General features: G+C 36.0%; 1 protein-coding gene across 1 annotated transcript in view; it reads left to right on the top strand.

The window, feature by feature from the left end:
• The window catches only part of LOC133187371 (E3 ubiquitin-protein ligase HUWE1-like), a 62,978-nt gene that overhangs the window by 6,377 nt on the left and 41,570 nt on the right, over positions 1 to 15,031 (top strand). The window contains exons 15-36 of the mRNA XM_061322718.1: positions 1 to 10; positions 242 to 346; positions 458 to 677; positions 1,055 to 1,156; positions 1,620 to 1,700; positions 2,000 to 2,106; positions 2,292 to 2,469; positions 2,590 to 2,681; positions 3,310 to 3,515; positions 4,329 to 4,395; positions 4,550 to 4,726; positions 4,976 to 5,221; positions 5,546 to 6,177; positions 6,370 to 6,489; positions 6,678 to 6,748; positions 6,894 to 7,055; positions 7,563 to 7,852; positions 8,867 to 9,010; positions 10,120 to 10,215; positions 11,404 to 11,557; positions 12,957 to 13,081; positions 13,568 to 13,702. The exon at positions 1 to 10 is cut by the window's left edge and continues 76 nt beyond it. Of these exons, the coding sequence (XP_061178702.1) occupies positions 1 to 10; positions 242 to 346; positions 458 to 677; positions 1,055 to 1,156; positions 1,620 to 1,700; positions 2,000 to 2,106; positions 2,292 to 2,469; positions 2,590 to 2,681; positions 3,310 to 3,515; positions 4,329 to 4,395; positions 4,550 to 4,726; positions 4,976 to 5,221; positions 5,546 to 6,177; positions 6,370 to 6,489; positions 6,678 to 6,748; positions 6,894 to 7,055; positions 7,563 to 7,852; positions 8,867 to 9,010; positions 10,120 to 10,215; positions 11,404 to 11,557; positions 12,957 to 13,081; positions 13,568 to 13,702 (3,520 nt within the window). The remainder of the gene's footprint in view (positions 11 to 241; positions 347 to 457; positions 678 to 1,054; positions 1,157 to 1,619; positions 1,701 to 1,999; positions 2,107 to 2,291; positions 2,470 to 2,589; positions 2,682 to 3,309; positions 3,516 to 4,328; positions 4,396 to 4,549; positions 4,727 to 4,975; positions 5,222 to 5,545; positions 6,178 to 6,369; positions 6,490 to 6,677; positions 6,749 to 6,893; positions 7,056 to 7,562; positions 7,853 to 8,866; positions 9,011 to 10,119; positions 10,216 to 11,403; positions 11,558 to 12,956; positions 13,082 to 13,567; positions 13,703 to 15,031) is intronic.

Below are 15,031 nucleotides of genomic sequence, written 5' to 3'. Positions count from 1 at the left end.
ACATATTACAGTAAGTCAACTTTGTTCTCTGAATGTCATTTGTCCATTCAGTCTTTACACTCAAATGAGGGGCCATTCTTCCTTTTAAAAGGAGATAAATAATGAATAATTATTTGTCAAATTAAAATGAAAGGATTCTTCTGTAGCATTAATTCAAAATTCTTCAAAATCATTATCAAATAAAGTGCTACAAATTGAAATGATATTTCCATCTCCAAATTAATATTTATGATTTTTACAGCAATTTGTAACAAGGGCTGTAAGAGTTGTAGACCTTATCACAAATCTGGACATGGCTGCATTTCAAGCACAAGGAGGGCTATCAACATTTATAAACAGATTAGAGGTCTGTAACTGCAAGTGCTCATTTGATTAAAGTAGTTTGTACTTGTAATTGTACCATACAGCTGTATGTTATAGAGTTATGAACCTGAATACTTTGTTTAATTACTCACAGCATGAAGTGGATTTGTGTAGAAAAGAACAACCATTTGAAATCAGGGTAAGGAGGGAGTCAATTTTGGAGGAGAGTCCTGTGTCCCCCATCTCTGATATGGAAACTGAGTCAGCAGAGATTGCCCAGGCCCGATTATCTGGTCCAGCCGACCCAGATCAGCCCTCAACCTCTACAGGGGTGACTAACGACAAACTCATTCCGCAGAATCCTACCAAGACAGGTAAATTTTGTCTTATTTGAAGCATTAAACAGGCTGTATTCAGAATTACCATTTGAAACAAGGAAAGATAATAGAAGGATTATTTGAAGTTAAATGTTTGATTAAAAGTAGCTGTCTTTTGAACAAACCACTGGTCTATTGATTACTTCTGCATTGTGTATCTCTGTTCATGTTATTTGTGGCATGTGCGGTCGTTTTCAATGCAATATTAATGAAGTGATTAGCATCGTTGGATCATGTCTTTCATAGACATGTGTCTTGGTATTCGTAGCTTCTACACTTGATATAAAGTACATATACACATGTACAACATGTGTATGCTATTTTATCCCAAGTTGTATTGGAAAGTTTTGTATTTTAAATTTGTATTACTACAGGTGTTCAGTGTTATCCACAAAGAGCTGCCTTACTGAAGTCCATGCTCAACTTCCTGAAGAAAGCAATTCCAGACCCATCATTTTCAGACAGTATTAGACATTGTAAGTATTTGTTTACCGTGTAAGTGGAATTTTTAGACAGACGCAAATTTAGCAGTTTATCCTAAAAAAAAAGATAATTTTAGCAAGAAGTAATTTTAGCGATTTTATAATGTTAAGAAAGATGCCTTTAGAAACCCAAACAGAATAAATTCTTAGCGATATTCAGTTTTAGCGATCTCAAAACCCTCGCTAATAATGCCAAAATTGAATCCTTGCTAAAAATTCTGATTATACAATATTTTGTGACATTAGAAGCACCTGCTTGATACTGTACTTTGTGGATTTTGAAGGAATTCTTCCATCATATACATGTAGATAATAGATTCTCAAATACTGAGTTTTATTTGCAAGTTTCATATTCTTCTGATAGATGAGCCACTATGATAATTCCTTTACAGCAGTGTATACCACATGATCCGTAAAATGAACATTGTTTGAGGCTTAAGCTTTTGATTCTTTACAGTGATGGATGGTTCCTTGCCCAAGTCTCTGAGACACATCATCAGTAATGCTGAATACTACGGACCTTCTCTCTTTCTGTTAGGTAAGTGAAAATAATAATTCAGACGCATTGTGTATCTCTGGCCATGCTTTATATGGCATGCTCAGTCGTTTTCAATGCTACAATAAAGAGAAGTGACTTGCATCGTTGGATCATGGCCTGTGTGGTCTTAGATCTTGGAAATTATAGCTTCTATACTTGTTATCTACCAGATATTTTATATGTACAAGTAGGAATGTAGTAGAGATTAACTTGTGAAAATGTAATTAAAATGGGTAAGATACCTATTGGAGATACCTATTGGAGATGAAGGTTGTTGAATGGCATGTTTTGTTTTGTAGCCACGGATGTAGTAACGGTGTACGTCTTCCAGGAGCCTTCACTGCTGTCTTCCCTACAGGACAGTGGCCTGACAGATGTGGTTCTTCATGCTCTGTTGATCAAAGATGTAAGTACAACATCCATAGACCAGAACTAGCAGATTTTCAGGAACTAGTCCAATTGGTCTAGTTGTCAAAAAAGTTATGAGGCAAACCCAGATTTCAGAAAAAATACATTGTATTACACAAGTGGTCTTTGAAATGTTATGATGCTGATGAGAATATTTTTACACAGACTAACTGAACTTTGTAGGTTCCAGCAACAAGAGAGGTTCTAGCTTCCTTACCCAATGTCTTTAGTGCCCTGTGTCTGAATGCCAGGGGTTTACAGTCCTTCGTCAGCTGTAAGCCGTTTGATAGATTGTTTAAAGTACTCCTCTCCCCTGACTACCTCCCAGCCATGAGGCGAAGAAGGGGGTCAGATCCATTCGGTAAGAACGGTACGCTGCTTCTTTTTATCTTATGGTTGATTCTTTTATTAGATGTGCAAATGTCAGTTAGCTGCCAAAGGTTAGGAATTAGTTATGTACAAAGTGTATATTTTGTTATAGGTGACACAGCCAGTAACTTGGGTAATGCTATGGATGAACTGATGAGACACCAACCATCCCTGAGAACTGATGCCACTAAAGCTATTATCAAAGTATGAGATTGAAACTTAGTTGCAATTTTTGGAATTCTAATTTACCATCATGATTTAAAGCCAGGAACTGTGGATTTATTGAAAAAAAGCATTGTATTTGATCTCCTGGTAGACCTTTGTATTTGCTGGGAATAAAGCAATGCAAAAACAACAGGTTACAGGAACTATTTCTTTGTGATTTTATCATTCAGAATGTTACTGGAATCTGACATGCATATTGTATTTTTATATTCCAAGTTTTTTTTTCTGTTACTCTATAAGCAGGAGGTTTAGAGAGGTTTCAGTTTTGGTATTATTAGCGAGGGTTTTGAGATCGGTAAACAACAGTTTATTCTGTATCGGTAGTTATACATGTAGCTACATGTATCTTTCTTGACATTATAAAATTGCTAAAATTATTTTTCGCTGAAAATATAAACCAATTTTTGGGATAAATCGCTAAAATTGAGTCTCGCTAAAAATTCCACTTATTCAATATGTTTCTATATTGCATTCAAAACCCTACAGACCTATATACAACATGTGCAAAAAAATTGAGTAGGCCAATGCCTCTTTTACATACATGTATTTCTTTGTCAAACTATCGTGAAATGAGTGCTATGTAAATTAAGTTATATTTCTTTTGCAGTTACTGGAGGAGGTTTGTTCTATGGGAAGGGATCAGAAGTATGTATGTGTGAAGCCAACTCCTAAGACGGAGCCCCAGAACATGTCTGTACAGTCCCCCCAGCCACCGGATAACAACTCATCTGACGAGGAAGATGAAGAGGATGAAATCCCCAACACACAGGACATAGATGGGAACAAACCAGAGGCCCAAAGAGAGGCTGCTAGGTATATAAATGTCATCATCTAGACCTACATGTATAAGTATTTCAGTACACTTGAACTTTGGTATCTTGAACACTGATATCTTGAATACCATGGATATGTCGAAGTAATTTTTAAGTTCCAACCACTTATTTACTAAGTATTTTACCCTTGATATCTCAAATCCTCAGATATCTCGAAGTTTTTTTCTGGGTCCCATTGAGTTCGAGATAACCAGGGTTAGAAACTCCCTAAAATTACAACTCGCAAATAATTGCGAGTACCAAGAAAGTGAACTCGGAATTTTATAAGACTACTCGCAATTTTCATATAAAGTTAAATTTATATAAATTAAATACATGTAACTTAAGGAAAAAGTAACTACTGTACAATACACAAAATACAACTACAGTGTGACTTTTAGTTAAATTACTGATTTAAATCAAAAGCATTGTGTTCTGTCATATTATATAATTCTGCTACAGTATCAATGCAAAAAAATCAACTCGCAAGTTTTTGCGAGTTACCTAATTTTTAACTCGCAATTTGGGAATTCTAACTCGCGTTTTGCGAGTTGTATATAGTGAATTTCGAACCCTGATAACAAGGTTTGACTGTATTATATTCTTTATGAAGCATTACGAAAGTTTAATTTTATTCAGTGATAATCCACATGTAAGTCTAAAAACTTCCAATTTGTAACTTCTTTGTATACATGTAGATTTAAAGTTTAAATTGTATTAGGGTATTGAGTTTATTCTAGAAATACATGTACATGTATATTAACTGTTGTGTTTATAACAAAAACTTTAATTGTATGTCCACTCGGTCATTTAGAGCCACTGCAGCCCAAAGTACTCAAGAAAAGCAACAGATTCCTCTTATGGACTATGTCTTGAATGTGGTAAGTTTTCACTGCACATACTGAATGTAGATATGTGTATTAAATACATGGACATGAATAATTTAAAATACATGTAAGAAAAATACAAAGATTTTCATGCAAGTTCATAAAAGTTCCCTGGAGATGTAGTAAAATAAGCATCATTTCTTTATAGATGAAGTTTGTGGAGGCTATCTTGACCAACAACTCGACTGATGACCACTGTCGGGAGTTTGTCTCACAGAAAGGTCTAGAGCCGCTGATGAGTATCCTCGGATTGCCAAACCTCCCGATCGACTTCCCCACCTCACCTGCCTGTCAGACAGTGTCCATTGTCTGTAAATCTATCTTGGTAAGTTTAACTGTGAGAAAGTAAGGTAAATCTATCTTGGTAAGTTTAACAGTGAAAAGTAAGGTACCTTGTAACTGTAAGTGGAAAATAATTTATAGAGGTTATCCATGTAGCTAAATAAATAAAGTTTCCTCTAATTCGAAGTTTCAGATAAAAAAAATATTTTTGTTTTTTGTCTGTTGCATTTACATTTAGTATGAAAAATATACACTCTTCATGTAGAATGGCAATTTCATTTTATTTTTGCAGAACTTATCCAGAGAGCCTCAGGTTTTGAAGCAGGGCCTAATGAAGTTAGATGAAGTTCTACAGAAATTAAGCCCCCTTCACCAACCCCTGGACCCACCAGGGGGCTCTGTATTACTGAGGGAGCTTGCCAGTGTGACATCCCCCTCTGATGCTACCCTCTCCCCACAGGCCACACCCCTGCTCCATGCGTTGTCTTCATGCCATGCCTACATTATGATGTTTGTTCACGTTTGCAGAATGGGACAGGTTAGTGTAGGATAGTGCAGTAGACATTGAGGAGATTTTCCAAGATTTTGGATGTTGTGTTTGAAATTGAAAACATGTACATTTATGATGAATGCATAAAGACAAGCATATGTCAGAATAGACAAAACTGCCTGTTGATACTGCTTATCTGAGGAAACTTGACTGTATGGTTTGTCCTACTTACAGACTTGAAAAAATTAAAACAGATTCAAATCTTATAAGTTTAAGATTCAGTCTTATGTTGAAAGGTTATTTTATCATGTGAGAAAATAAAAAGACTGTTGTTGATGAAAATTGACAAAGAAAATGTAAACTTTTTTTCAGACTGACCTCAGAACAATATCTGTGAGCCACTGGGGATCAGAACTTGGGTTAAAAGTTCTAAGTGGTCTAAGTAAGCTATATACTTCATTAGTGTGGGAGAGTACAGTCCTTTTGGCTCTGTGTAGTGAGGACATACTCCCCCCAGGCTGTTCATTTGGTAAGGCAGACATGGACAAGCTGTTACCAAAAGATTTCAAAGTAGAGAAAGAAGAATTCTCACCAGGTTCTACCAAGGAAATGGGAAGCAATGGTGTTAGTGCGGCAATGGAATCCCTATCAACATCAGAAAATAACGAGACTCCCATGGAGGTGAATGAGGGGGCTAGCACGTCCAAAGAGGATGGTGATGGAAAGAAATCAAAAATGTCCCCAGCTCTACAAGCACAAGTAAAACAACTGAAGCCTTTGTTATCTGTGTCGTCTAGACTTTGCCGGACACTGGCTGAGTTGTTTAGCTTGTTAGTAAAACTTTGTGTGGGGAGCCCTGTCAGACAAAGGAGGTCTCAACAGATCCCCCTACCCCCTACAGTTCCCTCCCCTTACGCCCAGGCAGTGGCCAAGTCTCTCACCAAGCTCCTGACCAATGGGTTTCAGTGGGAGCCTCCACCATATTCACCAGTGCCAAAATTAAGGTACATAAATATTTCTTAGTCTTTTGTATGATTATGCATATATTCTAGGTTGGCACAGTTTAGCTTTAGGTAAAAATGTCATATGAGGTAGGTTTTTTGAAAATTTCTTGGACCTAGATATTGAATGTGAAGATGGTTTTCCCATGTAACTTGGAAAGTTGATGTGTTCTAACTTGTTGTATCTTTGTGCAGACTGACATTTCTGGTGTGTTTTGTGGGGTTCATGTCCATGCTGTTTGATGAGAAGAAGCAGCCATTCCATTTAATGTTACAGAAGTTTGTAGCTTTAGGTGGTCAGGATGCTTTGTTCAAGTAAGAATTTACTAAGAAAGTGATGGAATAAAGAAAAAATATATTTGCATTTATAAATGCAAATAGTGATAAATTGAGATTTCTTAAGAGGCTAATGAAAGAATGTACATGTATGCTGTATTTCATCATCTGAATGCACCGTTTAAAGTGTAGTATTATTATCATTGAATTTTTTCTTTTTATCACAGAGCATTTGAGTGGGCATTATCACTTGGAAATGATTCAGCGAAAGATGACCAAGAACCATCAGAATTATCAGGTTTGTAAAGTCGGGATTAGCAGTTTTAGATGTACCATAGAATTAGAATTCAATGTGAAGGCAGAACTACAATTGTTTCTAATGATATACATGTAATTATTTTTTATACCAATTGTTTGCATGAATGTACTTGTTGTTCCTTCAGAGGAGATTGCAGAATTCCTTGATTCCTGGTTGATGCTGATAGAGAGAATGTCAAATCCAAAGACAGTCCTAGAAACCCCTCATGTGATGCCTGCTAAATCTAGTCAGAGTGGATATGTTCCATTCAGTGCAGTCCAGTATCTTATCAAGGCACAGAAGGTTGGTATACAAGGAACTTTTAGAAGTTTTAAAATCTGTTATGATGTACATGTATGATATACACGTAGAAACTACCTTTAAGTTGTAATGAAGGTTAATGTGTAGTTTTCTCACATGGCTTAAAAATAAAAAAAAGTATTGTTAAATAGTTACAAATGTGAAATTAGGTGTGGAAGATGGTACTGTATATTACTAAATCTGTCTTGAAAATCAAGAGTGCAAGATAGCTCATTAAAGATACTCATATTTAAACAGTGCTGTAAGGCATTATGAACCTATAGATTGATGAAAAGATTACAAATATGAGAACATTTGGAAAGTAAAAGACTTTGTTATGTCCATTGTGTATAATTTTCCTAAAGGTTAGGGCTCATTTAGAAATGGGGGGTAATTATGGAAATTTGAAAATAAACTATGTAAATTACATTGATAGTCCCTCGAAAGGGTACAGTGTTCCTCGATAAATTCTGTAGGAGTTTGTACTAAAACTCTACGATTCTATTCCAGGCAGCTTTCAAGGCTGTGATGAGTCTGTGGAACAAGAAACCACTAAGGGTGTATGGAGGTCGCATGTCTGAGTCTATGTTAGCAATCCTGTGCAATATTATCAAAGGGGAGAATGTTATCAAAGAGAGACTGGCCAAAGAGAGAGAAGAATTGGGGAATGCTTCAAATTCCTCAGCAGGGGCTGTTCCTTCCACAAGTGGGGGAGTAGCAAGTTCCTCAGGGGCTTCCCAAGCTGTTCCAATGGCCCCCTCCCGTCCCAGTGAACCAGAAGTAAATGAAGCTCATCTACAACAGGTATATTGAGATATACTGAGATATTAGTTAAGAGCACAAATATACTTTTTCATGGTGAAGTACACTAGAAGTCGGCAAATGTTGATATTACTGCCCTGTAATATTAATGTTGATGTTGGAAGCAAAAGGTGTATATTAAAGATACTGAGAAATTATTATGCTACAAGTATTTATTTAAGAATAGACAGGTATATACTAGTAGCAATTGTTGACTGAGAATATTGATTTGATGAAGAATATATGATGATTACATTAAGACAAGCATATGTCAGAAGACTGTGTGTTGAAAGTGTGTATCTGATTATTCTTATTTTAACATTTAAAAATGTTGATGAGATTTTACATTAAGGTCAAGATCTAGTAAATGAAAGGAGCCTACAGATTTCTCAAATTTGAGAAATAAATTCCTTTAAAGATGCTTTTTAAGTATAGCTTGGTCAAATAAGGTGTATCGGGGCATATTTTCTAGGTAAACAAGATCAAAAATCGTATTTTAAACTGGCTTTTTTGATGAAAAATTAATAAAATAAGTCATGAATATGGGAGTTTTTTCCTTATCGGACAAAGGAAATGTATCCAGATTGCCTACAGTCTCTCAGAAAACGGTAATTTGTTTGTTCTTATCCTCTTCTTTAAATTAATATCAAATTGAATATAGGTTTTGGGATTACTTTTCACATGATTTCAAATTGAATTCTATGAAAAAACTTTATTTTCTACATAATCCTATCAGAGCAGTAAAGTACGGGAAAAAGAAAGTTTTTAATTGATTGTGACGTCATAATGGATCTAGCACCAAAAAGACAGTCTAAAGTCATTTACTAGATCTTGACCTTAAGGATGTTAATATACATTTTATATTTGAGATGTGTTCTTCATACCATACAAAAGGATTGATATACATGCACATGTCCAATCGAGCAAATGCAATGTTCTTTTACAATTGGCAGGAGAGTACACTTATTTGTAATCTTGCTACGTGTATGTAATGACTGATTTTAATGTCTTTTTCAGTTGACAGACATGGGTTTTAGTAGAGAACATGGCATTGAGGCCCTGACACTGACTTCATCCCTGGAACAAGCTACAGAGTTTATACTGACACACCCGTTCTCTGGGACAAGTCGACAGGGAGCCGCCACCACAGGGGCTCAGAATGTAAGTACTGCCACACCCAACAAAAGCTACAGTAGTGTGAACTTGTTGGGTTTGTGACAGTACTTTGTACAGTACATACTGTAGTTTTTGTTGGGTTAGTGGAAGTAACTGTACAAAGTACTTCCACTAACCCAACAAAAACTACAGTATGTACTGTACAAAGTACTGTCACAAACCCAACAAAAACTACAATGTGTACTGTACAAAGTACTGCCACTAACCCAACAAAAACTACAGTATGTACTGTACAAAGTACTGTCACAAACCCAACAAAAACTACAATGTGTACTGTACAAAGTACTGTCACAAACCCAACTAAAGCTACAGTGTGTACTGTACAAAGTACTGTCACAAACCCAACAAAAACTACAGTGTATACTGTACAAAGTATTGCCACTAACACAACAAAAACTACAGTGTATACTGTACAAAGTAATGCCACTAACCCAACTAAAACTACAGAGTACTGCCATAAACCCAACTAAAGCTACAGTATGTACTGTACAAAGTACTGTCACAAACCCAACAAAAGTTACAGTGTGTACTGTACAAATTACTGCCTCAAACCCAACAAAAGCTACAGCGTTTGCTGTACATGTAGTAAATGTGTGAATAATCATAAAGACACACAAAGGACGATGAGTTGATGCATTCTTTGTACAACATTTAGTCAAGGGATGGAACTCTTGATCATGATGATTGCATTAAAGACAAGCATATGCCTGAATGGACAAAGCTGTCTGTTGACACTGCATATCTGAGGACTTTTGTACTCTAACTTTGTCAGATTAATCTTATTTAACTTCCTCACAATTAACAAGCTAGTTTGGTTGTATTATAGCCCCTGGGAATGTTTAAAGGACTTGGGAAATATTGTGTTTATATTTTGAGGTTTTGTTACAGCCTCTGGGAATGTTTAAAGGACTTTGGAAATATTGTGTTAATTTTTTGAGGTTTTGTTATAGCCCCTGGGAATGTTTGAATTGTGTTTATTTTTTGAGGTTTTGTTACAGCCCCTGGGAATGTTTGAATTGTGTTTATTTTTTGAGGTTTTGTTACAGCCCCTGGGAATGTTTGAATTGTGTTTATTTTTTGAGGTTTTGTTACAGCCCCTGGGAATGGTGATGGAGATGTCAGAGGAGGACCAGATGATGCAGGCTATTGCTCTGTCTCTTGGGGAAAATGTGGTCATGTCTACAGAAGAGGTAAATTACACATTATGGTTACATCAGTCAAATTTTCAAAAATGTACTGAAAAATAATTCCCTAGATAAGGTATGTCTTAGTCAAAATAAGAAGTTACAAAGACACATTTTTGAAATTTTTATCCTTCAAAATTTTCTGTAGAATTTCATGACATATGTTGTTAGAGTGTTTCAGATTGATACACATGTATTATAAAAGCATGTTTAGGTACTTCATCTAGAAATGATCAAAACTACAAATCTTGGGCATGTTTGATTGTAATATATCCTTGAACGTTCACATACAAACAATTTTATCCATAATACATGTATTTAAGAAAGTGGGAAATCTCTAATGTATTGATAAAAGATATGAAAACTGTAATCAGAAGTCACGATAGAAATGTGTTGTTAGTTTTGTACTTGGTAATGTGTGCATGGTTAGCAATCAAACGCACCCGTAAAATATAACAAAAACATTAACAAAGCTTGAGCCCAAGTTAACAAACGCAGGTATTTGTGTAAGGATATGAAGGATGTGGTTGTCATTTAACATTAAAAATTTTCATGTAAGTTCAAATCCAACTGAAGTTATTTTCAGTAGAAACAGGTATACTGTATACAGGGAAAATTTTGCTCCTGTTGTATTTTCGTCCCTTTCTCCCTTCTCACAGATAAGCGGATTTAAAATGGGGTGAATTCAAAGAACACAGTATAATTTCGTTAACAGAACTGTGACTGGGCGAATTTAAAACGGGGCAAAATTGTTTGCAAGTGTTAAAGGGTGAAAATAACAAGGGACGAAATAACCCGGTAACCCAAAATTGTTTAAAAAAAAAAAAAAAACGACAATGCAAGTGTGTCCATGTCCCTTTAAAAAACACTATGGGAAAATAAAGCTTGCTGCTTCTGTTGCTGTGCTTTACAAGAACCATGATAAAGCTTGATGCAGTTAACCTTTGAAATTCCTCTCGGTTAAAAAACAAGAAATGTCAAACAGTTGTATGATGATGGCATAAAATGATCACTTTTTGTTGACAATTGCATATCTGACCATATTGATGAAGCATTTTTAACAAGTTTTCTGTAAAATTTCCATGGCAAAAGGTGAACCAAGGCTTTTTGTAATTAAACCTGTGTATGTATAGTTGTTAATGTGCACACAGGTACATCTTGAGATTGCATTCAAGGACTTGAAATTATTTCCAGAGTAATGCTCCATCAGGCTCTGGAACCAAAACTACAGAGAGCAGTGCTTCCAAGCCTGAGGAGGAGAAACCTGAGGAATTAAACGAAAAACAGGAGGAAGAAGAGCCCCTGGATACAGCTGTTCTAGATAACTTCACAGAACATGTTCTACCTGGTGAGAATAGGGTGTTTTTATGCCACAGTGTTGAAGGGGTGGGGATGGGGTGCTTGTATATTTTTCTTCTGAGTTCTTTGTGCATCAATTACCATCAACCAGTTGCAAAACCTTATTTGTAGATTTTTAGTATGTAAGCAGTTTGCATTTTGGGATGACCTAGGCTATAGGGCAGGAGTTCAGAGTCAATATAAAAAATCTATGAATACACTCAGGCCTAGATAAATAAATTGTGTGTTTCCGGTCCCCCGACTGACCCTAAAATATATGAGCCGACCCTGAAAAATTTATCCGCCGATATCTTTCTGGAAGTAAACAATTCCATTTTCACTATTAGAAATCCTGATCTCGATCACTTCGGTGTTTGAGAAAATGCATATCCTATACACATTAAACAGAAATGCCATTAGTAAGCCGCCCTTTTGGGAAAAAGAAATGAACTCTTTGTTTTTCTCATTTTGTTTATTGTCAAAGTTGAATTTTAACTAATAAGATGTTAAATAAAATAAAATGCTTTCCCTACCTACCTACCCTATTTTTTCTCCGGTTGGAATTGGAAACACACTATTTATTTATCTTGGCCTCATCTACATGTATTTGCAACATGACCCTCTTGTATGGTGTAATGTTTATGTAGGCAATATGATGAATGCATAAAGACAAGCATATGTCAGAATAGACAAAACTGCCTGTTGATACTGCTTATCTGAGAAAACAAAAGTGCTCATCTTGATGTATTTGAAATGATCCCCCTCGTTTAAGCACACATACATGAAAGGAAACAGATTTTGGCAGTTGTCTCGAGAGAGCTACATGTATCACATTGTATGCATAAACTTAATGAATTGGAAGTTAAGTATTTTTTTGCAGTGAACTAAACCAATTTTACAATCACAGTTGAAATTCATGTCCTTTGAATCATGACCAAGAGATTGTTTTGGGAGGAGATAGACAATATTGTGAGGTTATGTGTCACTTAGGTGACCCATTGCTATCAGTTTTCATATGCTTACTTGTACATGTAGTTCATTGTGCTGTTATGTGCATCTGTACCCTTTCATACATGTACATAGAAAGACCTCTCCTGAACCAGTTTTTGAAGTTAAACATGCCTCAAAGCATCCTTACATAAGGAAATTCAAATATGATAAAATGAAGGGCCACGCCCCTTCTTCCTAAGGGGATATAATTAAAAGACACAATAGGGTAGGTCAATAAAAAAATTTACTTCTCTAGATACACTGGGCCAGGAATGGCAAAAGTTATTCAGGTTTGTTAGAGTGAAGATAAAAATTTGTTCACTCTATATAACTTAGATAAAGGTAGGAAGAGGGACCAAAGTTTTACAGAAACAAAACAGGTACAGAGTTGACGTGATAGAATTTGTATTTTTCTTTAGGATGTTTGAGGCTTCTAGATATCCTGCCAGAGACTGTGTACAGAGTGTGTGATCTTCTCATTGTGGTCACCAGTAGGAATGGGACAGGCTGGCAAAAAATGGTGCTATCAAATCTTGTCAAAGAGGTATAGTGTCTATTGTATATATATCATGTAGAATTTCAGGAATGATAAAGGACTTTGACATGACTGAATTTGCCTTTCAATCTTAAATATTTGCATGTATATTAATTTGGTAAAAAAAAGTTTGAAATTATGTTATATTTTTATCCAGATTCATTTTTAAAAAATGTGTTCGAAAAAATAGCAATTTTTTAAGAGCTCTGATGATATTCAGATATGGAAGGTATATACACAATGAATGATGAATGCATAAAGACAAGCATATGTCAGAATAGACAAAACTGCCTGTTGATATTGTGTATCTGAGTTAATCTTGTATGTAGATTTTACAGCTAATATACAGTCCAAACTATTACCTATGTCCAGAAAAAATTGAAGAGAAATTCCAGAAATAACTTTTTTTTTCCATTTGAAATGCATGTAATTCAGAATACACTATTTTGGAATATTTGACCCTATGCTTTAATTTATGGTTGTTTTTGTTTAAAGATTCAGTCAATGGGACAACAAATCCTGAAGGAGGGTCATGAACTGGAATCTGCTACAGACACAAATAAAGATCATCTCCAGTCTAAGGCTTCCAAGTTTGCAGCCAGACTCCATTTGTTCAGTTTATTATTTGAGGTAAAATCTGTTTTGGATGTTATATAAACTCAATGAAAAATATGTATTTATTGAAGTCCTTTTTAGGTCACCTGAGTCACTCAGGTGACCTATTGCTATCCGTTCTCGTCCGTCGGCGTGCGTCGTGCGGTGTGCGTCGTGCGTTAACATTTGAACATTTTTAGCTTCTTCTCTATAACCGCTTAACCAATTTCAACCAAATTTGGCATATAGCATCTATGGGTGAAGGGGAACAAAATTTGTGAATTTCATGGTCCCTGCACCCCTGGGGCCTGAGGGGTGGGGCTAAAACCACCAAAAATAATGCAATCTTTAAAAATCTTCTTCTTTACTCCCGGACATCAAGCAGTCAAACTGTTGGCATCATTGTAATAAGCATTGAGCCCTCTACCAAAATTGTGAAATTCATGGCCCCAGGGTCAGGGGTTCTGGTGCTAGGGTGGGCCTCTATAGATCATATAGTGAAAGTGCATTATTTCTTTGAAAATCTTCTTCTCTGCTCCTGGGTATTAAATAAGGTAACTAAGTACATAGTTATGAAGAGCAAGAGTGCCTCTTCCAAAATTTTGAAATTCATGGCCCCAGGGTCAGGGCTTCTGGTGTTAGGGCGGGGCTCTGTAGATTATATAGTGAAAATGCATTTATTCTTTGAAAATCTTCTTCTCTGCTCCTGGGTATTAAATAAAGTAACTAAGTACATAGTTATGATGAGCAAAAGTGCCTTTTCAAGAATTGTGAATTTCATGGCCCCAGGGTCAGGGGTTCTGGTGTTAGAGCGGGGCTCTATCGACTATCTAGTGAAAATGCATTAATTCTTTGAAAATCTTATCTGCTCCTGGGTATTAAATTAAGTAACTAAGTACATTGTTATGATGAGCAAGAGAGCCTCTTCCAAAATTTTGAATTTCATGGCCCCAGGGTCAGGGGTTCTGGTGTTAGGGCGGGGCTCTATTGACTATATAGTGAAAATGCATTAATTCTTTGAAAATCTTCTCCTCTGCTCCTGGGCATTAAGATGATAAACTAAGTACATAGTTATGATGAGGAGGTGGGCCCCTTCCAGAATTGTGAAAGCCATGGCCCCTGGGTCAGGGGTTCTGGTGTTAGGGCGGGGCTGTATTGATTATATAGTGAAAATGCATTAATTCTTTGAAAATCTTCTCTGCTCCTGGGTATTATTTAAACAAACTAAGTGCATGGTTATGATGCATAAGGATGCCTTTTCAAAAATTGTGAATTTCATGGCCCCAGGGTCAGGGGTTCAGGTGTTAGGGTGGGGCTCTATTGATTATATAGTGAAAATGCATTGATTCTTTGAAAATCTTCTTC

This window comes from Saccostrea echinata, unplaced genomic scaffold (assembly GCF_033153115.1).
Source record: "Saccostrea echinata isolate AGI-Se365-2 ecotype Australia unplaced genomic scaffold, CSIRO_AGI_Sech_v1 ptg000015l, whole genome shotgun sequence".
Taxonomy (NCBI): Eukaryota; Metazoa; Mollusca; class Bivalvia; order Ostreida; family Ostreidae; genus Saccostrea; species Saccostrea echinata.
The sequence above is the reverse complement of the archived record's forward strand: the minus strand, read 5'-3'. Positions and strand labels throughout refer to the sequence as shown.